Source organism: Amborella trichopoda, chromosome 10 (genome assembly GCF_054954075.1).
Source record: "Amborella trichopoda isolate Santa Cruz 75 chromosome 10, AtrichopodaSantaCruz75HAP2 v2.0, whole genome shotgun sequence".
Classification (NCBI taxonomy): Eukaryota; Viridiplantae; Streptophyta; class Magnoliopsida; order Amborellales; family Amborellaceae; genus Amborella; species Amborella trichopoda.
This window is the reverse complement of record NC_142345.1, coordinates 30,297,716-30,325,526: the sequence shown is the minus strand read 5'-3', so window position 1 is coordinate 30,325,526 and position 27,811 is coordinate 30,297,716. Positions and strand designations below refer to the sequence as shown.

At 33.6% G+C, this 27,811-nt stretch overlaps 1 protein-coding gene across 7 annotated transcripts; it reads right to left on the bottom strand.

Moving 5' to 3' along the window:
- Positions 1 to 75: 75 nt before the first annotated feature.
- Positions 76 to 17,416, bottom strand: LOC18429748 (golgin family A protein (DUF1664)). 7 transcript variants are annotated; one of them, XR_016042625.1, is made up of 14 exons: positions 17,057 to 17,416; positions 15,393 to 15,454; positions 11,289 to 11,363; positions 10,468 to 10,549; positions 8,395 to 8,465; positions 7,820 to 7,921; positions 7,625 to 7,714; positions 5,065 to 5,144; positions 4,921 to 4,953; positions 4,715 to 4,795; positions 3,507 to 3,572; positions 3,291 to 3,421; positions 1,041 to 1,105; positions 76 to 401 (listed from the first exon to the last, which is right to left on the bottom strand). XR_016042625.1 is itself a non-coding variant. In XM_088849571.1 (14 exons), exons 1-13 carry the CDS (start codon positions 17,109 to 17,111, stop codon positions 1,048 to 1,050), a joined length of 981 nt encoding a protein of 326 aa, XP_088705697.1. In that variant the 5' UTR covers positions 17,112 to 17,379; the 3' UTR covers positions 76 to 401; positions 1,041 to 1,047. The 7 variants fall into 7 exon arrangements, 4 of the variants coding, with proteins under 4 accessions (XP_088705697.1, XP_020520300.1, XP_088705696.1 ...); XM_088849571.1 differs by having other exon boundaries at positions 5,065 to 5,139; positions 17,057 to 17,379; XR_016042626.1 differs by lacking the exon at positions 1,041 to 1,105.
- Between the last annotated feature and the right edge of the window lie 10,395 nt (positions 17,417 to 27,811).

Below are 27,811 nucleotides of genomic sequence, written 5' to 3'. Positions count from 1 at the left end.
CCCGAACTGTGTAGCTTCAAATTTTTGGAGAGACAGAGGCAGTAACCTAGTGTATTGGTATAGTAGTAATTGTTATAAACCAACGGACTGAGTCCATAATTAAAAACCAATCTAAGAGTATACAACATAATTAAAAACCAATCTAAAAGTATACAACACGTATCCTACTGCAACTAGGCCTACGCATGTTCAACAAACACCTCTTCATTGTTTACTACCATGACCGAATCTTCATCACTTCTAAGCAACAACAACAACCTGAAAAAAGATGATTCGCCTCTCTACTTCCAGTGTCTTGGCGAACCAATTAAAACCAATAACTATACAAAAACAATCAACTGCCAAAATCCCAAATAAACTAGAAATGGGGCCCAACAGAATTCTACACTGGTATTGTACTCCTGCAAACCCAAAAACAATTTTATTGAATTATATATGAAGAAACATAAACACCAGGAAAAGGGTGAAAATTAAAAAAAGCAATAGCAAGAAATGAAACAATATTGAAGAAGGTTGAGTGTTTACAAAAATTTTAGAAAATCATATTAAAGAGAGAGAGTTGACACTAAAACTGGGAATAAAGGAAACTGAGATGAACCAGAAAACCCGGGAACAAGGGAAACTGGGATGAACCAGAAAACCCCAGAGAGAGACCCCTGTGGGGCTGAAAGATAGTTGGGCAAGAAAGACAGAGAGAGAACCATGTTGGGACAAGAGAGACGGAGAGAGAGAGAGCTGTGTTGGGCGGAGAGAGAGAGATAGAACAATTGATTTAGAGGGAGAGAGAGGGTGAGCTGAAAGTGAATCGGACAGAGAATAAGAGTAAGTGAGAGGGAGGGGTGACTGGTTTTAGATAGAGGGTGAGCTGAGAATGGATGGGAGAGAACGAGAGAGATTGAGAGAGAGGGGGGGCAAAAGAAAGAGAGGGTGAGCTGATAATGGGTAGGTGGGAGAGACAATGAGAGATGGAGAGAGAGGGGCATTGAACAAGAGAGGTGTCTGACATGGAGGAATTAAAAAGAGAGGAATTCAAATCTCACCTTGAGATTAGGATCGAAATCGACGGTGATAAGTTGGGGTCCATGCATGTAGGTGGGGCAGGGTCCTATAAGATCGTTACTCATATATATATATATATAAAAGTGATTTCATACAACAAATGTATAGTACTGCAATGAAATAATATTAAAAAAACCATGTTACGGCACCCAAATTTTAAAATATACACTCTTTTCATTCTAATGAAAAGTCGAAAAAAATAAAAATTTGAAAACACAATTTAAAAAGTATTTTTTAGCCTAATTAACATAGGCCATCCATTTTGGTGTGATACTTAAATCTAGGCCATAGAAGGATATTGTCTTTTCAAATTTTTTAGATAAATTTATTATCATTAGATTAATAACAGTAAAAAATAAGAAATTGATTTTGAATTCATAAAGGCCTAGATCTTGAATTCACCAAATAGACGGTCTAGATTCATTAATGGAAGGGATTCATTTTGACCATATATAAGGTGCAATTATTATAATTATTTTAAATTGATTATTGAGACGAGAGAGTGTGCAAAAATTTGAGTCACACAAATATCACATACATCGTTTTCCGCAAAAAAATACTGCTATGGGATTCCTCACCATGGGATTCCTCCATGAAGATAGGCAGGTGGTGTGAGGCGGTATGGCCATACACACGAATAATGTTATCTTGGACCCAATTGAGAATGGAACTCTAAACTTCATGTTGCCACCCATGTTTTGGGTGGGGAAATCAAAAGCAATAGGTTGATATCGCACAATGAGTGGTGAAATGTGCTTCCATTGAAAATAATCAGATATCTAAAGGGCGTGGTTTTCATAAGGTTGCAACTTTAAACAATCTAATTAAAGCACACCCCTATATTTGATCATAAATGTAAATTTTGATATGAAATTTTTTTAAGATAACTAATTGTAAAATTTTGATCTCTAAACATTGTTCAAATCAAATAGATCTATAAACACATAAAAGTCATAAACATAGATGGTCTAGATAATGTGTTACGAGATACACTATTTTATGGACTCGAGAATCTTTTTTCTTTTTATATTCATACATCCCATTGTCGAGATGATCAATTAGAGGGTTTTCCAACATCCAAACAACCTTTTAAGATGGATTTTTGAAGTGCATCGGTAATTCTACATTTTAAGATTGCAACCTTATATAAACCTTTCCATATTAAAATTCTTTATGATAAATGATTCTTTAGGACGGGGTCCTACACGTTTCATGCCTGCTCTCCGTTGTTGGATCCTTATCATGGATGGCGTTGATGGCCCCATAGCTCTCCGCACAACGCACGCTATATTTAGCCAAGTAAATCTATGGTCATATCGTAGCATTGGAAATTATTGTTGTCAATTTTGTTTTTATTTTTATTTTTTAAGTAATTTTGCTTTTATTTTTTCTTAATTTATATTGAGTTCATCCTCGATGAAACCCAAGAGGTCCATAATCACGGAAAACTGATGCCAGTGTTTAGCAACTGTGTAGTAACTCGGGCCACATAATCCGCCCTTTCTCAAGGCGAGTTACTAGGGTGAGTGAGTGGACAAACACGAGTACTGCATAGGGCAACATTCCAGAGAAATTTTTTAAAAAACCAAAAGCAACCTTAAAGAGTCTAAATAAGATTAAAACAATATATAAAAATTAATTTAAAAAAATTAATTTATTTTAAAAATCTAAAAAGGGAAAATTTAAAAAATAGCCATTATGGCAAAAAAAACTGACCAATTTTTTCTAGAAACATCCAAAACAAGAAATTTATGAAACAATCCAATATTTTTACCTTCTTTTTGGGATTTTTTAATTTTTGACGTACACATACAAATCAGGACAACTCAGTCTCGCCCTATTGAGAAACATGGCTGAGTCCTAGTAGACCTGATTAAGGCTGGTAACACAAAAGCCAATTGTCCCAACCTTCAAAAGGTCAAACAGTCTTTTTATAATGGGGCATTAAGTCATGAACCTCATACAAGCATAGATGCAAAAAATACATTTTATTGATCAAACACACAAGACTACTTTTTTTTGGGTAAGTCACAAGACACTGACAGAACTATTTGGCGCATTGCTTGAGCTCAAACAGTTACAAATGAAAATAGCTAACGATGCAAAAAATTGAAAAAATTATGAGAAATATGGATACAAAGACTTTAACAATCACAGCAGTTGGATAAAGAAACAGGTATCATCAAGACACCTGATTCTCCATCATAAAGGAAAACCCACTTAAGCCTGACCTGTGAATTTTTGTCCTTGTAAATACATTGGTCTTTTTTTGTGGGTCACTAAAATCATTCTGCAAAGTTGTGCTCATCTTTGATTTCTCCACTGTTCCAGACTCTACCGTCTCAGCAATGAATTGGAGACCCTGAAATAGCCGCTTTCAGATAATCTTATCATTGATACATCATACAGCCGACAACATGAAAACCAAAATATACAGAGCAGTATACCTTGAGCTGTTGCTCCCCTGAAAAAATTGGAACTGATTGATCCAACTCCTTTTTAGCAGTAAAATTCTGTACAGTGCATATAAAACAATTACAAATCATGTATTGCGTCATTTTCATTCTTGTGAATTTGTTTTCAAGTTATAGAAGTAATGTGAAATACAGAACTGGTAAATTAAGAATGCAATGTTAGCCTGGATCTCAGAAAGCCCCCGGAGATTTCATAATAATTTTGGAGGACCAAGTTGAAGCAGTCTCGATGATAATTAGGTGGCTTACCAAACTTCCATAGGCATTTTAGCAGATGAGAGACAATTTAAAACAAAGTAAATACCCAATCAACAAAGACTTCAAAACCATTAAATAAAAATAAGACATGATCCAAGGACAAACTCTCCATATAATCCAATGGGTTTTTCCCTTTTGGCCATTAATCTTCCATTCATCAGGATTAATCAACTCCAATTTTATAGTCAGTCCTTTGACCAGATGCATTAATGTAGGCATCTTACCGAATATTTTATAATGATCTGGGTAGTTTATATGCCCCCAATTTCCAGATAACTACGAAATTTTCCAAGTCCAAATAAAAACAGTCTTTTATACCCCCTTGTCTGCTTCTGTTAAGTGCATTGAGAGAGAGAGACAGAGATTTGTCAAAATAGTGTTATTGGTCATTTGAAAGAGTTATGGGTATAAATCTCTGCACTTTTAACCCTACTGCACAAATGGTTACTATTCAACCAATACCTCGGTATGTAACTAAGCTGGAGAGACGAATTATTAGACAGCCTAACTTGTTTTTCATGCTCACATGTAGGTCATTCTCTAAAGGAGCTTTGCATGGAAGTATGAGAAATTTGGGATCTCTCCTCCAAGGGCAATCCTTACTAGTAACCATATTTTTTAAACTGCACCTGTTTGTCCTCATAAAATTATGGATCATAACTTAGGTGAACAAAGGAAACCACAGATATCATACCTTAGGTGCCAGATTACAATCGCAACACTCCCTATGAATGCCTAATAAAGAATATTAATCTACTAAAATAGTTTCAATATGCTTCACAACAGAAAAAATCAATGGAATATCATTTACAGAAACATGTTTTGGAATATCACATACAGAAACATGTTTGAAACATGTTTCATATACTAAATCAGATTATCCATCTATCTCAGAACACAATTCAAGACGTAGTGTACAATACCTGAAAAAGCTCAGCAATACGCATATCTTTCATACCCCCAGCAAATTGGCATAGATACCAAACACCTGCATTAGCAATATCCTGCAAAATAGTACTAAATGCTTCAATCCAACTCAATCTCTCATATTAGACTTGCTGATCTTTGTAATCATCAAATGGGAGAAAAAAAAACAAAAGGTCTATGCTTGCAAAGAGAAGGATGTGACCTGTTTGTCTTCAAGAAGTTCGATCTTCCCTTCCTATAAAGTGTAATAAAATCAGAAAACCAATATGCATTCATCTGTTATAGCAATTGTAAGGCTAACATGCCAACTAACATAGAAGAAATAGGTATTGAGAAACAAACTTACTAGGCCAGAAACCATTCTCTGAATTATCTCAATATCCATTCCAATTTGAGATAAATCAGACTTGACATCGTCAACCTATACTAGAGAGTCAAGGAAAAATTAGAGTACATTAAAATTTGAATGATGGGACCTTGCAAGGCTTCACAGTTAATACACAAGATAAAAAAAGGTGAAAAGGACTTGAGATTGTTAATGCATCTGCTTCATTCATAGCCAACTTGGAGAAAGAGATTAAATTATTTGAATACAAGGTGTATACATATGTATTTTCAAAGGCTTAAAATATACCTAGGCTGCTCTCATAATTTTGTTTAAAGCGCATATCACGGGTCTTTAACCTTAATGTAGGCCAAAGATACTTGAGATATTATGAGACATGAGACAGAAAAAAAGTTTCATCATTTATTAAATGTCGGGCAACTACAAGAGGATTTTCTGAAATGATATCCCTTGATTGATAACTAAAATAAGAAGGCTGGAATTCAGTCAATAGGATATGAATGAAAATGATGAAACAAGAAGTTAAAACACAAAAAGGCGATTAAAAATGCTAAGTAAATTGCACAATAATTAGCAAACGTAAGTGGAAGTACCAAAGTTACCAGAACAAGACCCCAATGCCTTGGTGATGCAGATGAAAGCATAACATTAGAGTACTATCCATAAAGTTACTAAGACTAACCAGTTTTGGCTGTGTTGAAGTACAATTACAGAAACCAGTATGAAAGAATAACTGAAGAGCTGCAAAAGTTAAGAGACTTCTTAAAGGAAAGGTATACAGCCCTAGGTTTAAAAACATGGATTGGTGACATGGATCGGCCACCCTAAAAACCGTATCAAATATGTGGATCGGCGATTCGAATCAGAAAATCAGCCGAATCGGCCAGTCTCAGACAAAAAAATTTCAAAAAATACTATAATTTCTCAAAATCTAACTTTTTAGGTTTCTAAAAAAAATAGTGGCAATTGCATTATGTTTTGTTCATTATTATATCAAAATTATGTAAATATTGAGACTCTATCTTATGGTGAGTGTTTGTTGTCCATTAAGTTCATTTTATAGTCAAAATGACTATTAAAAGGGTGCAGTTGGCATACAGATGCATCCATAGGTGTAGAGGTAAGGTGCACCTTCAAATTTTATCATGGTATATAATTTTGATGTAAAATGTTTTGAGGGTTATCTCAAAATCTATTTTTATATCTAATTATAAAATTTTAAATTTCAAAAATGGTTAAAATCAAGTAGATCTATAAACATATGAAAATCTTGAAAATGGACGGTGTAGATAATATGTTGTAAAATGCACTATTTCTGAGACTTTAAATCTTTTTATTTTTCATAGTCATACATCTTGATGTTTGAGATGATCAATCAAGGGGTTTTCAATATTAAAACTACCTTTTCCGATGGATTTTTGAGGTGCATCTGTAGTTCTACACTATAAGGTTGCATCCTTATATAAACTTTTTCCATATTAAAATGTAACTCATGACAAAAAATGAATCTCTCTAACTCAATTTATTTATTTTTGTATTAACTTAAGAGTTCTGACTTTTAAAAGAAGCCATATGGAACAAATTTAGTGGAATAGGTTGTTAGTAGAAAGAGAGATATAAAGAGAAAAATTTAGCGAAATTGATTGTTTGTGGAGAGAGAGAGAGATGGATGCCAAGGAGAGAGAGAGTGATGGATGCTAAGGAGAGAGAGAGAGATGTATGCCAAGTGGACAAAGAGAGAGATAGATGAGCGAGAGCCAAAGAGAGATGCCAAGAGGGGAGAGAGAGCTGGATGCTAAGAGAGAGATACAAGAGAGGTGGACGCCAAGAGAGAGAGAGAATTTGCGTCAGAGAATTATGCAAGGTAGGCTTCGAGAGAGAGAAAGAGACATTGCACAAGTGAGGGTATTTTTCATGTAGTGAAGAAAGGTATTTTCATGTAGTGAAGAAGGCACAAATAAAGTCCCACATTAGACGAAAAAAAGGTTATAAAAGGCTTAGCCACCCGCCAATGTGTACCACATTAGTCACATGGGCATTGCCTCATGGTGACCTATACGAAGGAAATGATTGGCCCCCAAGTTGTGTTGACTTTGAGAAGGCAATAAATTATGTTGTGGGCCACAGCTCACTTTTCAAAAAAATTTAAAAAATTCAAAACTTCTGAAAAAATTCAAAACAGGATGATGACGTCATAACCGATTCACTGACATCATAACCGGTTCTGCAGAGAACCGGTACAAACTGATCAGAATCGACCAGTTCAGAGGGGGTACCTGGCCGGTTCGCAATATATGACCGGAGCCGGAATGCCCCAATTGATTCCCAATCTAGATCACCAAATTTTCGAACCTTGATTTAGCCAAATGCTTTCCTAGTGAATTATAAACCCCAAATTTCAAATTTTTGTAATTACTAGTTTATGTATACTATGTGAGGTTATATGCATGAAGCTAGAAACATAAGATACGCCATTTTAAATGACAAATACCACAGTTGAAACACTGTCCCTTTACTTCCAAAAGGTCTTGCTTCAGAAAGGCGGTAATCACTCACATACCTCATTTTTGATGAGCTTCGACATCTCCATTTGCTCATCCATCTTCCCATCCAAGTTTTGAAGCCTTTGAGTCAGATGTCTTTTTGTATACTGAAAATCAAGTTTAAGAGCATTCAAACTTTAATATGTACTAATAAGAATCCTTTAAGTTCAAATTTGCAAGAATAACATGATATTTGAGGTTGCGAAACTTACAGCTAAAGCAGCAGATACTTGTTCCAACTGTTTTGAAACATTTGCAACAGCATTTGCCATATTACGCTTCGTAACATACATAAAGTCAGATAAGGATAATCCCTGTATAAAATGGATAAAAGACAAAAATGAATCTTAAATCCAGATGCTATACTCAATTGCTATAATCATGAAGAACTTCAAAAGAGATATTATCTTCATAAAAACCCCAATCATAAGGTATTTCATCAATCATCATCATCATCAAATTTTTTTCCCAACTAATTGGAGTCGGCTATATGAATCCTGATCCGCCATTCAACTCTATTAAGGGGCATACCCTCAGTAAGGCCATAAGGTATTTCATCAATACTGTTACTTATTAAGGTTTCAGTACATACAAAAGTGAGTCAAGAATTATCTTAGAAAAGATAGAAGCCATTTAAAGGACTTCAAATAAAATAAATAAGTAATTAAACATAGCAGTAGATTGTCACTTTCCAGCATGAGAGGCTCTATGTAGCAAAATTATACACCCCAAAATGTGAAATCATAAGAATATCTAGTTTTTCAAGTTACCAATAAAAAGAACTTGCCTTCCACCACATATAGCAATATCCCAGTGCTCCAAGCGCAGCTGCTGGCATTATATAGGATGCTAAGTTCCCTGGATACATAAGTGAGAGACCATAGAACATCAATAAAAATAGTATTATCCAGTTTTTGATATGATATTTGAGTGACACATTAATGAATTGATATGATATTTGAGTGACACATTAATGAATTGATATGTTATTTGAGTGACACATTAATGAATAGGAAAAGGAAAAAAGACATTATAAGGTAATTCAATTTCAAAGTTACAACAGAAAGGACCATATTATTAGAAATTTAACTCATGGAATGATGTACAGCAACAACAACTTCCAGGCAAGCTGAGCTGGCTTAGAAGATGGTGGCCAGCCTTCCCAGAAATTTATACCAGTACAAGTGGCATCCCAACTTCATGGACTTTGGATGTAAAACAAAATAAGCAAAGAAAATGAAAGGAAAAGAGCCAAATCAAAATGCCAATTTCATGAATAGCATGCAAAGCTTAAGTTTTTGGTTCCATTGTTTAATGAACCCTGGCTGACTTTCATTATATACGAGACTTATAGGCACCAAGGAAAAGTCCAAGAAGAATCAACTAGGGAAGTATAAGGAACAGAGTTAGAGCTTGACAGTGAGAATGGATTAAGATCAATAAATAGATTCAATATATCTATTCCCTAGGGGTATGAGCGATCAAGGAGTTTCAACTGGTGCTGAATTCCATTTCATCAAGGAAGAAAGGGATAAAAAACAAAATGAAGTTACAACCACATCTCTGGCATCTCTAGTAACACCCTTATGATTCATGGAAAGGATATAATAAGTCCTACTACAAATGACCTAATAAAAAAACAAAATTATCAAATTTTGCTCTCAGATTTATATATAATCAAACACCTCCCAAGCTGGAGTCTGGTTTTATATTGCAAACCTCATCAATTAAAAAGATTAATTTATATCCAATGTCTTGACTGAAACTGAGTGCATTGTAGTCCTTGTTGAGAAGAAACGGAGTCAGGATGAGTCCTTTAATCTTCTTTCAGATGAAATGGTAGTGGACTATGCCCCAGGCACATGTGGAATGTAATGTGAATGATATTTGCTGCCACAAAACATTGTCATGGACGGAAGGAAATAGAACAAACCAAATTTCCTACAGATAACCCGTTGCCTTTGAAGATCAAAAAACCCAATCTCTTCCAAGAGATTATTAGTTCGCACCATCTATCTAAGATTAGAAGATATAATTTGAGATGCCACCCCGAGTTGCCTATAGCTTGTCAAAGTAAAGTAGCTGCTAGTATTTTCTACATTCTCGAAAAACTTTTTTTTCCTTTTTTTTAGTAAGTTATATATGAGAATCAAAACTTAGATGCCTCCCTGAGCCCTATGAATTTAAGAAAACTATCATGACCTATGAAAATCTATTAGGTTTCACTCTTAGATGAATCATAGAGATAACCTTTGATGAATAAGATTTTGCATTTGATTTCTAACAGCATTCCAAAAGAGTTTCATAATCAGAAAACTTGCAGTTGAGAGTACAAACTGAACTAGAGCTAAGGCTTAAGTTGATCTATCTTGATGTGCAAAAAAGGTTTAAAGAGGGTGGTTATTGTACTCTATTGACTAATGCCTCACATTGAGGCCAAGGCTAGAAATAAATACTTCCAGTATTGAAACAAAAAATTATATTAAGAAAGTTGTAAACCTTATGCTTGTGTATCCTTTTCAGAAAATCTTTCTTTCTCCTAATCAAAGATTAGTGACTCTACACTGAATTTATCTTTATTTACATTTTACATTGGGAATCTAGATATCTAAATTTAATTTCAGTCTTAAACCAAAGCTCACGGCATGCACAAACGATTCCAATATTATAATACTTGATTTTATCAGTGAATGGATACTTTTTTTTGTCATCTGTATGCTGCAAATCAGAGATGCATACAAAACTAATATATCTTTGCTCACAAAAGATGGTCTTTGTCTGACCCAGGCTCCGAAACTCCTGGATCCTAAAAGGAGAATACAGTAAACATATAATTACACAGAGAGATGCAACTACATACCCTGAGAGGCAGAATCCCCGTTTATTATGGTTACAGGTCTAGATAAAGTCAGCTCCCTCACCTCTTGTGCCAAACGACGAACCTTCAGGTAGAGTCAAATGAAAAGTAAAGTTGGAGCTAGAAAATTATACACAAAAATAAAAATAAAAAGTAAAAATAGAAGTAGGCCCTTAGTTCTAACAGCAAATGCTGCCATGAAATTGCATGGGAACAGACACCAGATCCTCAGAAGCCCTGTCTAATAGGGATTAGGGACGTGTTCTGTTTTCAAGTTTCTTCATTATTGATGTTTCTTTTAGTCATCCCTTAGAAACTGCAATGCTTATTCTAGTTTTATGCCACTATCATCCCTTGTAGTATAGTCAGATGTATTGAATCTGGTGACCACAGGGAGTACACCTCTCTATTGTTTGAAACCGTAGTTTTCCCAAACTTATAACAGGAACATTCAAGGTTCCAGAAACTCCAGCTATGGTGTTAGCCATTTCTCATGTCTTGAGAAATACTTCCTCACCATGAACATAAAAATTTGCTAAAAAGAATAGCTTCCTAGCTGAATATAAAATCGAAGGTCAAAAGAAAGCCACTATCGACATTATCATAAGAACAAAAGGAAAAAATTCAAATTGTTGAAACAATTTGTAAAGCCACGGGCAAATAAATCAGTGAAACATTAAATCTCTAAAGCATAATACAACAATAAGAAATTGAAGAAACAAGGAACCTAAACAAAAATCATTGTATCTTAGTGCTTGCAACAATTGTCGATTAGAATTGATAACCATTAATTGTCATGCAGGAAAAGAGTTAGAATCAGATACCTGAGCTGCAAGAAAAGCTGACTGATCAAAGCCATGAGGAGAGACAGTTGCCTCATTGAGACCCTTTATCAATGCCTACAACAAAAATCAACCACCTTGCATCAGAGGCATCTTAAATCTTCAATATCAATTTCCAAGTAAACATAAAAACAAGCAAGTCCAGATACTACCGTAAATGTTATCATATTATCACACCCATATGAACAAGAAAAGGTGAGATATGTCCTTGAACTCTCTATAAGGCAAAAAACCTAAGTTACTGTGTAAAAATTGGTAATACCATATCTCGTTACTGTAAAAATCTCAAGTCAAGGGAACAAATCAAAATACAACCACAGCTGGTTCCTCACTCAATCAGGAAAGGGACTCATGTTCTACTTTAGAGAACAAAAGTCATGCCTCTTGAGCATTCTATCATTTGTCTCTTCACTGCAGTTATCTAACCTGATTATAAACATTGAGGATGGTGGGTTTGGAGAGTTTATACATTTTTATTTTGTGAGGCGTTGTCATCATTTTCCCCCTTTTGCTCATTTATTGTAAGTGAATAGTGTTTCTAAGACCAAAATGTCCGTCCCAAGTCATAAGCCTGCAAGTCTATAACAGTTTACTTGAATGCTAATATGGTCCATCATTAGAGAGAGAAAAACCATGGATGTTTTCTACTTACCAAGATTATGAATTTATAGAAGGTATCAAAGTAAGGTCATGCCTAAATTTGAAGAACTATTCTATCCTATTGAAGCTTCAGAAGTACAATTGGATTAAGACAGAAGATGATATATTAACATTTATCAGCATTTAAATATATTAGGTGGGAAGTCACACCTCTCTTGGATCATTAACATCAAGTAAATGGTTGGAGTCGATTTTTCAGGCAAAGAAGTCCAATTTAAAGAGGAAAAAGACGAAGAATATTTCATATTTTTCCCCTTTGATTTTTCACAATATACATCCAATTGAAAGACAAAAAATTAAAAGAAAAGGACTCAAAGAGTAGAAATAATATTTAATATTTTTTAATGAGTAAACATTTATTCAGAAGTCCCTTGTTTCTTCTAGTCCAGTCACTCTTCTCTTGTTGTTGGTCATCTGTGCCAATATTGACATCCAAAATGTCAAAGGCATACGCAATCTTAACATGTCCAGAACTATTCAGTCCCAAGGTGTTGTGCTTGAGAACCTTGGAATCTTGGATTGCATATTATCATTATTAGCTTGAATGAAAATTATTATCTACAATGGCAAAGATTCAAAGAAAAAATATTCTGTATATTTGGTTGACTTGGAGTATCTTTGTTATAGGTTCCTCGGGCTCGTTGAGTTTATCCCATGTTTCCATAGCTGTTTTTCATAAATATAGACAATCTGTAATGTGGATTACCACTGAATTTGATATCCAAGAGGTTACAAGTTCATTGCCTTTGGTTTAGTGATCTTACGAGTCTAGCTCTAAAACTAAAAGATCATGGTTCTTAAATCATAATACCTGTTTCAGTTATCCGTAAGCCACAAGAGGTTACCCAAACTAACCAAATATACAGATGTAGTTGGGTGTTCTTGAATCTTGTGTTTGCAACATTTAATAGACGTCACAGCACCAAAGAGAGGAGGAACCAGTATTCATCTACGGATGGGGTGAGACCAGTGTTTGAAAACTCGCCGAGTCGAGCCGGACTCGCCCGGTTCGACTCGGGAATTGTCAGCTACCGAGCCAGTTCCACGAAAAAATCGGGAATCGCCCGTGTCCAGAGAAAACCGGGCGATTCTTGGCGATTCCCAATAGTAAATCGAGTGTCTCACCGAAAATTTTTGGGTTCACACGTGGCCGCCTCACGAGAGCGACACGTGGCACCTAAAAACCCTCCACACGTGGCACCTAAAAACCCTCCACACGGGCAATTCACCTCACTCATATGCCCCCTTCGCTTTTCTACATACGTGCCTGAATGACTAGTACACAGCACTTTATAGAGAACAAAAGGTCTCTCATCCTTCGATGTGGGATAATTCCCACAAAAAGCCATTCAAGCAAGATGATTCAATATGTATTATATTATAGTTGCTAATGAAACACATCAGGCGATGTAGTAGTGTTGGTTGAAAACCTTGAATTTTCGGGCAGGCGTCTTGAGTTCGAACCCTGCTCGTCGTCGTTTATAATACAACATTTTTTTTAAGATAAAGATAAAAAATAGAGATAAAGATGAAAAATAAAAAAGCTTTTCAAGATAATGAATAAAAAACTTGAAATAAAATAGAAAAAATAAAAAGATTTTCTTGCTGTAAAAAAAGCTTAAAAAATAAAAAATAAAAAGCTTTTCAAGATAAAGATAAAAAATATAATACAACATTTTTTTATTTTTCTTGTAAAAAAAATAAAAGGTAATATAAAAAGTATTTCTTGCAAAAAAATAAAACAAAAGGCATAAAAAAACTTTTTGACAACAAAAATAAACAAAGGCAGAAAATACTGTTGTAAAAAATTAGAAAAAATAAAAAATAAAAGGCTTTTCAAGATAAAGATAAAAAATATAATACAACATTTTTTTATTTTTCTTGTAAAAAAAATACAAGGTAATATAACAAGTATTTCTTGCAAAAAAATAAAACAAAAGGCATAAAAAAATAAAATGTACTTTGGCAGCATCAATTTTTTTTTTTTCTTGTAAAAAAAAAAAAAAAGTAATACAACAAGCAAAAAAAAATGTAGTACAACGTCTTCTTCTTTTGTCAAAAAAAAAAAGAAGATAATGAACAAGTATTATATTTTTCTTGTAAAAAAAAAAAAAAGATAACACAATAAGTATTTCTTGTCAAAAAAATAAAAAGTATTTCTTAAACCTAGGAATAAATGGTCTAATTATATTTTTTATTTTTATAACATGATGGTCTTTAACATAAATTTAGTAATATTAATTTAAAGATAGGATTCATACAATGAAGCCATTTAAAATCTCTCTTTCTGCTAACAATCTTTTCTACTAATTTATTCTAGAAACCTAAAAAATCAAAGAAAATTGGTACGCATTCTAGTAATTTCTACATTGATAACCAAATCTTTTATTTTATTTATTAATTTTTGTATTATAAATCATGTAGTGTACTATTTTTCTTACAGTTGTCAATAATACATTTTAAATTAGATGATATTATAAAATATTTTGGATTTGTTATTATTTATATAATAAAGTAATTATAAAATATTGTTGGTATATAATATTATAGTTAGTTAGGTTGTAATAATTTGGGTTTTTTTAGCGGATTAGGGTTTTCTGCCAATTCGAGATTTTAGTGGCCAAATTTTCATTGCTTTAGTCAACTCTTTATTGTAGTCCATATATAATTATATAATTAATCCATGATAATTCTATGATTTCTTTTGTGTGATGTAAATTTAATGGTCAACATAAGTTCATACAGGGAAAGAACATCTCAATATTCATAAATTGATGAAAACAATGAAAGTTAATAATGTATTACCCCCATTTCTTATTGGATTCCTAAAAAACAATATTTATAATGAATTTTAATAATTTTTTTGAATTTTTTTAAGGCTTAATCTCACCGATCCGTTTTTTAAACCACTGGGTGAGACTGACATGTAATAGAATAAATGTTAAGATAAGAAACTTACATATAAGTCGAAAATGTTATGTCCCTACATACCTAAGAAGAAACCCTTCAAGGATCCAAGGTTGAGATGAACTTAATCTGAATATAGTACCCATTGCTTGTGGTGGCCAAAAACTTTGCTAACTCAGCAAATTACTACAAATATCAGAATAAGATTTTCACCAACTAAAGATTCCTTAGTATTAAATCTAATCCTGAGGTCCTCAATTGTTAGCTGTAATTTATAATCCTAACATTTCCTTGTTTCTACATTGGATACTCAATGGACACTTTTTGGTATAAAAAATTTTGAGTTTGGGAAGGCAGGATAGATACTCCAAAGTCAAGATAGTTCATTGAAAAATGATAGTTCATTGAAAACTGATGGGAAACTTGTACAGGTTCAATTGTTCCAAAGATACAGGAAACTGATGGGAAGGGTTCTCGACAACACAAAAATGGGCATCAAAGAGAAGGACAGCCCATTACCTGAAGCTCAAAGATGATGTCAGACAAGTGACCGCCCCTCAAAATAATTGATCCAGTTAAACCTATACAATTTAAGAAATAAGCAAAGCACAAGTCAGAATAAAATAAACATCTTAATAAAGAAAATGTATCGTGATATAAACAAACATCAATAGTTAAGCAACAAAAACAAACATAAGATGCTTTCAGAAGTGAATGTTAGGATCTTTATGTGATAGAATTGATGTGAAGAAAGAAAAGAGTTCCGATTTACTTTAAAGGAAAATCTCATTGCAAATGGGTTATAGGCAACTGAAAAAAGCAAAAATCAAGATGATCCCCAACGACACCAAAAAAAAGCATAATGTGATCTTAAATTGGGAAGAAATAAAAAAGCAAAATAAGGAAAGCCTCAATAAATTTGTCATTCCATAAAACTTTAGTATGGAAATGGAAGCATCAATAGAGAAAGTAAATTTGTGATATGTATGCATGTCTGTCTTGATTCTAGCTTCTATACTAATACTTTATGGTGTGCTGCTCCTACGAGCAGTATTTCTTATTTGAAGCAGTATTTCTTATTTGTTAGTTCCCCAAAAGTGTTGCTTTTTAAAGGTGTAGTCAATGAAGTAGAAAACTTTTGGAATGGAGTGTTTACCATTAAGCACAAATTGCTGTGTATTCCAAAATATTGTCACAATAACTCCACTGACAAAGGCTTCTATGCATGACAGACAAAATAAGAGGCACTCTTAACACAAGTCTTGGGATTTTCCATTGCAAATATGGACAACAGAGGAGGAAATGACCAGGATTTTGAAGGCAAGGAGGAAAAGATCGACTCCAATTCTTTGATAATGGACATCAATATCCTATAGAAGACGTTGTTTCATGGCATCATTAACTTGGTTAAGTACACTGTGGCTAGAAGGGGGGAAATAGTATTATTTGAAGGTTTTAGGTTTCAGACATGGGCACGTGAAGCAAAAGACCATCAAGTACTAAGCAACAAAAGCAGTACTATCTTTAAGGATAATAGCCGAGGGGGTGTGCAACAGTGCACGTAAAATGGCCAAGAGAACTTCTTTGGTATATAGCTCTTTTGAGCCTAAAACTTGCAGCAAAGGATTTCCTGAAGTTTCCTGACCTAGTAATGGCACAAATGGGATGCCCATTGTTACTTGTTATGGGTTTCCTGACATAGTAATGGATTTAGCAGCAAACTTTGAAATCTTTAACAAAGGAAATACATAAAAAAAACAAATGAATTGAAATGACATCCAACCATACTCCTGCAATAAAAACCTGCCAGTAAATCCAGATTCCATTAGACATCCATTCTAATGAGGCATATAAATAATTTCCAACCAATATCAAGGTCCAGAACAATACTAACGCACAAAAACCACCACCTAATCTCCGTTCATCTATTTTAATCCTCATTCTTACTGAAGGAAATCAATTTACAGGACCCAGAGTGAGAAAACGGATATCATATATTTTGCATGATCACAGAGAAACAGCAGAATTATGTAGTTACAGAACTGAATTACATAGACTCATGATTCAAGCATCGTAATTTAAAGAACTGATATCATTTGAACCATGAGATTTAGGTCAAGAGATTGATCACAAAAAGGAGGGGATAAATGCATAAAGAAACATTATATAATGAGAGAAGATACCTGCTCCAACAAGGATTAGGACCTTAGAGGAAGCGAGCCCTGAGTGCATCGCCATGGTTGGCTTCTTTAGAAATGTGGAGAGAAAGCTTGCCGCCACTGTCTTGACTTTTAAACCGAGGAACGTTTTCAACTTGTTTTTTTTGTTACGGTGCAATTTCTGTTTTTTCTCTTCTTTTTTTTTCTGTTTTTTCTCTTCTTCTTTTTTCTTAAAAAAAGTGCAAGCTTCATGGGGATTTTGTCTGAAAACTAGAAGTTGGTTGTTATCAAGAACCTGGAAGTTACTTCTTCGTGTGAAGTTGGATGTTCTGGCTCCTAGTACCGAAAGGTATTGTGTTTGGTACCTTGTCGTCAATTTAGAGGGAGCCTGGAAACTTGGTACCACCTAGAAATTATCAAACCTCGAGACATGATAATTAACCAATTTAATCCATATATGAAAGAATTTATATTTGGGAGTATTTTTTAATGAGAATCTAATAGATCATCAACAATAGATCAAACAAGAAGGATGGATTTGTACGTTATTAATGGTTTTATAGCGATTGATTGTATTATTTATGTTTTATAATTAATTCTATAAAAAAAAAACCTCTTCTATCCAAGCTCCTTGTATATGAAAATGTAATTCTTAGTGTGAATTGGATTTGTAAATTAATGTTATACGCATCAAATTGGATTGGTTTAGGCTTTAGAGAGAGGGAAGTAGAGTCCATACATGATAGCTTGGGTTAAAGTATGAGGTAAGATTGAGCAATGATTTCATGCAACCGTTGTATAGTAATATGATGCAACAACTTTAAAAAACCATCTTATGGCTATTTGTTTGATCCAAATTTTGAAATATATACTCTTTTCATTCTAATGTACAGTCACAAAAAAAGAAAAAATTGAAAACACAATCTAGAAAGTATTTTTTTAGCCCAATTAACATAGGCCGTTCATTTTGGTGAGATGCTTAGATCTAGGTCTTAAAAGGATTTTTTCATTTCCATTTTTTTTTGGATGACTTTAATGTTAAAAAAAAAAAAAAAAGATTTTGAATTTATAAAGGCTAAGATCTTGAAATTCACAAAATGAATGATCTAGATTCGTTTTTGGAGGGGACTCATTTTGACCGTATCTAGGGTTCAAATTGAACTTTTTTTTCTTTAGAGGATTGATTATTGAGATGAAGAGAGTGTGTGTGTAAAATTTGGGATCATACAAATACCATAAACATGGTTTTCTATAAGTGTCGTTTCATTATACTATGATACAACGTTGCATTGGATCATTGTTCGGTAAGATTTGCTTCATTTCTTAATATCAATATTAATTTCCTGCATCATATATTCTAAATTAAGAGGAACACATAGATTAAATATCCCAAATTCGATGGTAAACCATTCTACAAAATACTTTGTTATCGACCATTAATCAAATGTGCTATGAAGGTCCCATATCACCAATTCATAGTTCTCAAATATACAAAGATAACGAAAGACATTTATTTCCATATGATTTTTTTTATTTTTACTTTTTTTAACGATTCACATGGTCGTGGCACAATTGGGATGCAATTTCATCTCCCAGTTGTACTCCTTCGACATGGTCCTCAATACTTTGGGTTTCTATTGGATCACCGTCATCTACCTCATTGGTTATGATCTCAAAAATTCTTTCTGAAAATCGTAACTCATGCACACCACCCACTCCTCTCATCGTCATGATAAAGTTATGCAAAACAGCCGTTGCAAATTATTATTTTGATTTGTGTGTTTAATGGATACTGAAACTGCTTTTTTAGAATTGGAAAGCATGCTTTCCATAACCCAAAAGTTCACTCCACAGCATTTGCCCTATTGCCGGTCTCGAAATTACTTATATGGTAGCGAACCAATTGGTAGGGAGCAAGGAAACCCCGAATGATCGAATAGCCCCCATCCACAAGATAGTATTTTTCTGCACAAGTTGGACAAATATGGTTAGTTACTTAACTACTGTCCTGCTATACATAAGAGTTCGTTACAAAATTTAGCTACCTGCAGGTATTGTTAATTGACCGGTATCCCTTTCCAAAGCATTGTATAAGATCTTGGAGTTTGATGCAGATCCTTCCCATCCAGCAAGTATATATTGGAATTGCAAATTGAAGCCCACTGCAGCCATCACATTTTGGGATAATACAGCTTCCTATTACGAAATCGTTTATGCATGTGGCTCTTAACCCACCCTGCGATATGTGTTCCATCAATTGCGCCTACACAATGCTGATAGAAAATGTAATGAATTTTTTAGCTATAGCAATGAAGATTTTTTTGTTAAATTCAATGCTACCAATTTTGCAATGAATTTTAAAATTGAGTACTAATAGTTACCTTGAAATATGTGTCATAACTTTCATTACCAGTTATGTGAGCTAGTTTTTCTATCCCTGGAGGTCGTATAAACATTTTCCTATAGCCAAAACAGCCCTCGGTACTTTATTGAAGTAACAACTAATAGTTTGGCTAGGGTGCGGGAAACAAATTTGTGTCATCCTATTATGTTCGTCATGTGTAATAGTGCTTATGAATATGGCTACTTGTTCTTCAACTAACACAAATCTAGTATTTCATAGTGTGGTCTCGTCTCTTAAAAGCCTACAAAGTTCAATGAATGCAGGACGTTCCATACGCAATAGATCAAAGCAATTTCACTCATGTACCTCTAATATATAGGCAACAAACTATGGCCATGTAATGGAGCAGTGTGGATGCTCTTCCTCATTAAATATATATTGTAGTATGAAACTGTCACAAAACACACAACATATAAACCACATAGCATTGTATTGAATCTAAGCCGCTCGAAATGATCCATATCATCCATAACTGGAAATTAAAGTTGAGATGACATATATAAGTTCAAAGAAGAAAGTTTCACATTCTACAAATAGAAAAACACAAACACATCATTTGTCATCAAATAGATAATAACATACTTTATACAAAAGGAAAAATAAAATAGTAAAATATTTTCACCAAATAGAATTACACATGCATATACACCACGCATGAACATAATGTCAGCATTTTCATTAAAAGAAGAACGTCTAGTTTCATCAATAAGAAAACTACTCCAAGACATGAAGGTCATTCATCCATTCATATGCAGTCTAAGACAAAAAAAAAAGGAGTGCTTAGACTGCCAAAAGTAAACTTTTATGAGTTCAACTAAAATAAAATAAAATAAAAATCAAAATAAAAATAAAAAAATCCCAAAGAAAAACTTTACTCCAAAACATTAATTTGCCATTTGTTTCATCTCTTCCTCTAGAAACACCCCTAGGTACTCAAGCAGCAAGGCTAACTTTAGATGCATTTTGGAAAATACAGGTAGCCTTCAATATGACTTCCAAGCCCACCTCCCCTTTCTTGTATAGCTCGTCAACATCATCCATGCATTTCTTCATCTTTATCTCAGACTGAACGGGAGTTTGGAGACTCATCATCTCTGTCATAGTTTCCACCAATTTAGTTAAACTTTGAACCACTTGTTCAGTAGGAGTGCCTTGCCTTTCCTTTTGAGACACTTCAGAAGTAGTATTAAGGTGGGCCTCTTATATTGCCTCGACGATGTTCTACACGCATTGCTTGGTGTAAATATATCGATATTCTCATCACTAGTATCTAAGTGAGGAGACTCTATTGGTGAATCATCCACTTCCAAGGGAGGTGCACTACCATCGGTGCCTTCATCAACCAAAGTCCCACTATGCCTCCCATCAGCAACAGTATTGCAAAATATCTTGTCCAACTCGTTAACATCATGAGCACTTTTGCCTCTAAACTGTTGGCTATATAGTCTTTTAATGCCTCAAAGCCAATAGTCTTACGCTCATTGGGAGTTAGAGAGAGATTGAATCTGGGTGCTTGGCGCACTGGAGCCCAGATTCATATACCCCGAGTATTTAAGGCATTGATAATATACGTTTTGAGAGTGTAAACTCTCAGGGAGGTGTGAGGGTCACCTCCCAGTTAGGACTATATTGATTAAAATACCTCATAGTTAAAGTGATAAGTCAGGGCTTGGAGAATCCACTTCAGAATAATAAAACCTGAGTATTTGAAAGAGTATTCACCCTATATGGAATAGTCGGCTCATAGGACATGAGCCAGTATCTTGATACGAGATAATTCCATGACATGTGCACCCACAGTCGTATGGAAAAACAACTCTTCTATAATATTATCCGACTTAGAAGAGCTAGTGCACATGTGCTTTGAGAGGACCCATGTATTCGAGTAGAAAGATGTCCCACAGTGGTGCACCAGTAATCCATTGAACCCTCGGTGACGGAAAACTCTAGCTAAACGACTTTGATGTGACCAATTATATATCCCTAACATAGACTATGGAGTATAGGTGGACATCGGTGGAACATCATTTGGGTTAGCCTAATGGAAGACTCCGACTAGTGATAAAGTCTAGATATCTCATTTACCTTTGACCCATATTAATCTAAAATTAATGAGAAATTTTTTTTATATTGATGATAAATTGTGTAATAATGTTGAAAATCATTTTGAGTATTTTTTGGATTTTGGAGAATTTTTTTAGATTTTTTTAAACAATAAAAATATGATTTTCAAATTTGTTTGACATAAATACCAAACAAAGACATTCTATAGGGATGCCACATGGATCCCAAGTGGCCATAAGGATGCCACGTGGCACCCCCACCTCCCCACTCGTGGATGTCACCATGCTGAAGTCATATCCATATAGGGACTTATTTATTATTAATTTTTTTGTTGGTATTATGTTATAACATGTTATCTTGTTATTTAAAGTATTATATATTGTTATGACTTAAGTTTGATTTAAGTTACATGTTTTTTTTTTTTTTTCATATGTGCCATATTTGGAATGTGTGAAGTCATGGGATTTTGACAATTAATTTAATTCATATTATTATCTACATATGAGTTTGTAACATGTGGGTATATCTTATGTGGCACCACCTTATGGGCTTGACCTATGTGAAACTTTAGTAGTTTTAAAATCTTATTGGTGGTGTCATAAGATATTTTATTCATATGTGTGGATGTCCCATATTACCTTTATGTCCATGTCCTTGTATTTTATTGACTCTCACAAATTATTCAAAAACCATAAGCATAAGTGTAAACATGAATTTAAACTTAATGGAAAATAAAACATGGAGCTAAGGGCTTCAAGGTAAAATTACTATAAACCTAAGTTTAAGGAGTAAAGGGTATCAAAAGCTCATCCATTGATCTTGGTGATAAGATATGGATGTGTGACTTAGATAAAAGTCTCTCATGTTCCATTGATCTACGGAATCAATGTTCAAGATCAAATCAATCTTTATGATCTAAGTATAAAAATAACTTATGAAATCAATTATAACCCTAACTTGAATATTCACTTCAAAAAGAGATAGAGCCCCCTTGACAAAAATGTGGCTGCCCATGTGATTATCTTCTTCTTTGAGCTTTCAATTGAAACCCTTCCATGGAATAGTCCATCATTTATGTGATCAAACCTATACTATTACTTCATTAAGATATTGATTTTTTTTCGTATATTTTTAATTCCCACATCATTTACATATCAAAACTTGCTATAATTCTTAATTTACAATAGCTTTCTTCATTTTTTGTCTTGAAAACTTGATATTTGAATAGTCTCAAAGCAATAGTGTAGTCCATACACATAGTATGTGTAGACTATCTTGCTTACTCTATGATATTTAGTAGTTTTAACTTCATTTTTTTGATCTTATTTTTCTGAAATTTTTACTGAGAATATACAACTTATGAGAGATTTATTTCATCATATTTAAGCATATGAAATAGTCCATTGAGTCTTTTTTTAATGTTGAAAAGTTCGTTTGGTCCCTTACGGACCATATGATGTAGTTTCACCATAACTTCTTTATTTTTTGTAATATCTCTCTCTAACTTTGAAGGATTATTTTGATACATGTTTCTCTCATGATTTGATTCCCATTAAGTGAAATAAAAGTCATCATTTGCTTCCCATTGGATTGATCTCCTTGAGTTATTATTATCGCTCATGCCTTGGACAATAAGACAAAATTAAGTCCTCAAAAGGCCATTTCGTGGCCTAAGCATAAGGAGTTCGAACCATGATTTCCTCATGTATGTTTACTTGTTACTTTGATGTATTTATAGTTATTCAATGGATTCATGATTAATTAAATTGATTATGTTGTATGTATATTGAGATTATTCTTTAATCTTGCGGTATGAACTTTAATGCTATGCATTATTGTTTATACAAATTGAAATTTTATCGATTTATTATGATCTAGTGTATGATGTGTATGAGACATTATGAAATATGATGAGAATGAAGAGTGAATATGAAATTATCATATAATTTTGATATAATGAGGAATTACGAGTGCAAGTCATGCAATATGTTGTAGAGATGTACATTGTGAATATTGTATTGAACTAATTATTTTTTTGCGTTGGGGATTTGTAAGGGACCTGTTAGGGTTGAATTTTATTATTCAAATGTGTATAAACCATGTTGTAGGCTGGAATATATGTATTATAGTTTTGTATTGAGATACTCATGCATTTAAACCTTTGAGTTTTTATATAATGGAAGTTTTTTAAAATATTACATTTCTAACCCATTGGTCTTATACCACCAAGATAAACTTGCCAGCCCATGAATAATCTTGCGAAGGTCCAAACATGTACCATTAAGAATTCCAACTTTCTAAAAGATATAACTTTTATAAAAGGATATCAATGGTACAATAAACTAACTTTTATATACTGATCACAAAGTTCATTCTCAGTCATCACCATACCTCTCAACAGTTCCCATCCAAAGCCAGTTGAGCTGATTTGTTTCTTGAGCTCAGAGTACATTTTTCTAATCAATTTGTGCTTGTTTTTCAATCTCTCATGGTCGAATAATTCACTATACAAGACCACCATATTAGCACTCATCATATCACAGGCTTCTCAGTGGAAGCCCACATGAGGTCCTTTTTTTTTTTTTTCGCATTCTTATGTTGGCTGTTAGTTTCTCTATTCTTCTTTACCTCCACCATAAACTGAAGAAAGAAAGTTCTTGAGTACTACTCCACTGAGAATTTTTTTGGGTACTACTCCTCGGTTGTGAAGTTGGAGGCATACTTAAAGGTTGGGTCTCCATGCCTATGAAATTTAGATATCACATATCAAGATAATATATAAGCACGCGTAATTGAAGTTATGGGCTTTACGTAAGCCCAACCCAATAAAGCTAATACATAAGCTTCCATAACTGAAATTGCAGGCTTTGCATGACCACATTGTGCGGAGTGATATCTAGGACTTCCTATTACATAAACAATTAAGCATCACAAGAAAGCATCACAATTAAGCAACACAAGAAAACATCACAATTAAGCAACCATCACTTTAACCAGTTGAAAAAAACAACAACTCAAAAAATCAAAATACGCCATTAAGAAGATAAAGGAATATAATAACCAATGCAAAAAATCCATTACAGATCAGTACATTATTTAACATACATCTTTCATATTACAGATAAATACATTATTATGGCTCATTTTGTAGACATCCAAATCAAAATATTAGTAAGGATCATGGATTAATTAATAGACAAGGTGTACTAAGGTTAGATGGCTGAAACATGCCCATTTTTTTGAATGTTTATCTAAATTCAGCATGTGCATCACTTATGAAAACACCAGCAGCTTAACATCCAAAATTCAATAATCTAAAGGTCTTTTTTTTTTTTTGAAGAATGTCAACTTTCATTACTTTTGATACACACATACAATGCTTACATAAACAATCACAAGAAGGCATCACAATTTAGCAACCATCACTTCAGCCAGTTAAAAAAAAAATCAATTCAAAAAATCAAAAGATGCCATTAAAAAGGTATAAAAATATAATAACCAATACAAAAAATCCATTACAGATCAACAGATTATTTAACAGACATCTTTCATCGGCAGGAACCTTGCCTATTTTTCACCACAATCGGGTGGCACTGACATCGCTTCCCAGGAATGCCCTAACAACCCTTGGTCATTTCTTGTTGTACGCAGTTTCCAGTACAATATGTCGCTTATAGGGAACGCCCTAGCATAAGCAAATAAGATAGATTCAAAATTCAACGAAAGTTTTGGCAAAGTTTTACATCGGTTGCTTACCTAATACAACCCACCTCTTTGACTCAGGCTTGGGACGGTTTAGGGAAAGTTTGAAGTCTTTACCCTTCTTAGACAAGTACATGAAAATAAAGTCCAAAACCAAAGCAAAAGAAAATAAACTAAACAAGAAAAAAACCCACCTTCACCATGTTGTCAACTGGGAAAAAGGAATCCAAATATTTTCAGCGAGCTTGATTTTTACTCAAATACCATGAAAGTCGAACCAACATCTTGATTTCAGATATTTGATTCATTTAACCTTTAAAACAAACATAAAATTACCACTTTAAGAAGAATAAGTTCAATAAATTGACAAAAAAAAAAAGTAACCTGTAACATAAAGAGCTTGACACTGTAAAAAAAAAAGAAAACTGAAAAAAGCCTATAAACAAGCATAAAGTCAGTCAAAGAACAAATAAGGTAGAGGAAAGTGGTTGCTCTTTTAATATATAGATTCAAAGAATTGGACAAAAAAAAGAGTAACCTGTAATAAAAAATAAAAACATTGAAGAGAGAGAGAAAGAGAACCCATTTAAAGAATTAGAGAAACAACACACTTAGGAGAGAGAGAGACTGAAATGTTAAAGAGGAGGATATCATATTGAAAATCCCTCAAAATTCAATACTTCAATTAAACCCTCTTAACATTTTTCATTTCAAGCACCATTTTATTTTCTTTTAAGATTTCATGGACCCCCTTTAGTACAAGCCTATGTGCTTTCTCATTTTTCTATTCCAAAATTTTCCAAAGATCCATTCCTTCAGGCTTATGGTAGTGATTTTGATCCCATTCCAAGAAAACAATTTTGTGGAGACCCAGATAGAGAAGAGTTGCTTTGCAAATGCCCAAATGGAGGCAAATAGTTTTGTGAAGAGGAAACCAGTTTTATGGAGATCCAAAAGAGAAAATCGGTTTGGTGATACTCACAGGAAAATGTGATTTTCTTGATATCTAAATAGGTGATGCCGTTTGTAAAGACCTAAACAAATTATTGCCTCTCTCTCCCCTCTCATATCAAAGAAAATTACACAGAATTTCAACCAACCTAGTTTATATAATCCTTTGAAAATCATTAGCTTGGATCCTCACAAATCATATAAAGAATAACAAAACTAAGAGATGGCATCCTTTGCAAATAAACTTAATTTAGCTTCACTAAATCTCACTTCCTCTTAACAAAATTCAATATATGTTAATTTTATTGCTTTCTTATGATGTTGTTGGAACTCCCTATGATAGGGTTGTAAAATAATGTAGTATAAATTTTTTTTAATAAAACAAGTCGGGGGCCAACTTCCTCAGTGACGCACTAGGCTTTTAGAAAGATCTGTTAATTCAACATTGTACCCTTAATTCCATTTTCCCTCTCCATTATACTTACAATGTGAAACTCTAAAAATTGATAAATTAACTCAACCGAGATATCAAACAAAAAAACAAACATGTCAATATGAATTACAAGACATTATTTTAAAACCTGGAATCGAGTCCCAAATCCATCCTTGGGTGAATCGATTTAAATCACCAATTCTATGCAGGGTGGCAGTCGATTCTACTAAGTCAAATACAAATATTAAAAGCAAAAGATATTAATAATTAAATTAAGTGGGAATCGCTCGGTCCTCAAACCCAAATCGTCAATTTTTCATGCAAAAATTACCATGTTTTTGGTCCACAATTCAGAATATGCATCGACATTCCTAGATCCATGCTATAGAACTGCTTTAAATAAGTCATGCCCCCATACAAAAACTATTAACTTTCTAGTTGCTTGATATAAGTGTCAAACCGACCAATACTCTTTTTCTTTTTTATTGACTATACTTTACAATGGATCCCTAGAATATAACACCAAGAAATTCTCTTGGATCCTATTTGTTAACTAAAAACATTATTTTTCTGGAGAATCTTTGAGAAATTGGAAGCCTGAAAAAAAGGTAAAAGGAGGTGGCTCGAAGCTAAGGACCCTTGTTTGGTAACCTATCTGTGAAAACCAAAGAAAAGCTCAGGCCAGAGCTTGGGCAAAGAGAAATTGAGAGGGGAGAGACATTATAAGGTCAGAAAAATAATAAGGGAATCGAGGGAGTTTCATGTTTTCCTCATTTTTCTAAGAAATCGGCAACATAGTCCTGTTATTGCACTTTAGTTTTCTATATAATTTGGGAAAAAGTGTGGAAACACGGAGAAATGTGGTCCTCCATGTTTCGGCACTTTCCCCATCCCTAAACAAGGAAAACAGTGGTAATTAAGAAAACATGCTATTTCTCTTATTACCTCAGTTACTAAATAAGGCCTTAATGGATCATACAAAGAGTAAATATAAATTTTAGTCTACATGAGCAGGTTATATATCCTCAACAACAGAGTTGTTTTCAAGCTTTTTCTTTTTCTTTCATGGTTTTACCAACACTTGCAATAAGTGCAAAGCAATATAGAACAAATACGTCAGAATATGATTGAACGTTCTTTTTTCTTTTACAAATTTGCAGAACTTTTTTAAGATTGAGCACTCAAAATACATTTATTAAGTGAAGTTTAGATCAGCTGAAATATA

Bases quoted from the DNA above. Each gene is read 5' to 3' on its own strand.
- LOC18429748 (XM_088849571.1), bottom strand. From the start codon at position 17,111: ATGGCGATGCACTCAGGGCTCGCTTCCTCTAAGGTCCTAATCCTTGTT. The intron at 4,954-5,064 runs GTAAGTTTGTTT...TACACTTTATAG, and splicing joins AGAGAATGGTTTCTGGCCTA to GAAGGGAAGATCGAACTTCT. The intron at 3,573-4,714 runs GTATTGTACACT...TGCACTGTACAG, and splicing joins GTATTGCTGAGCTTTTTCAG to AATTTTACTGCTAAAAAGGA.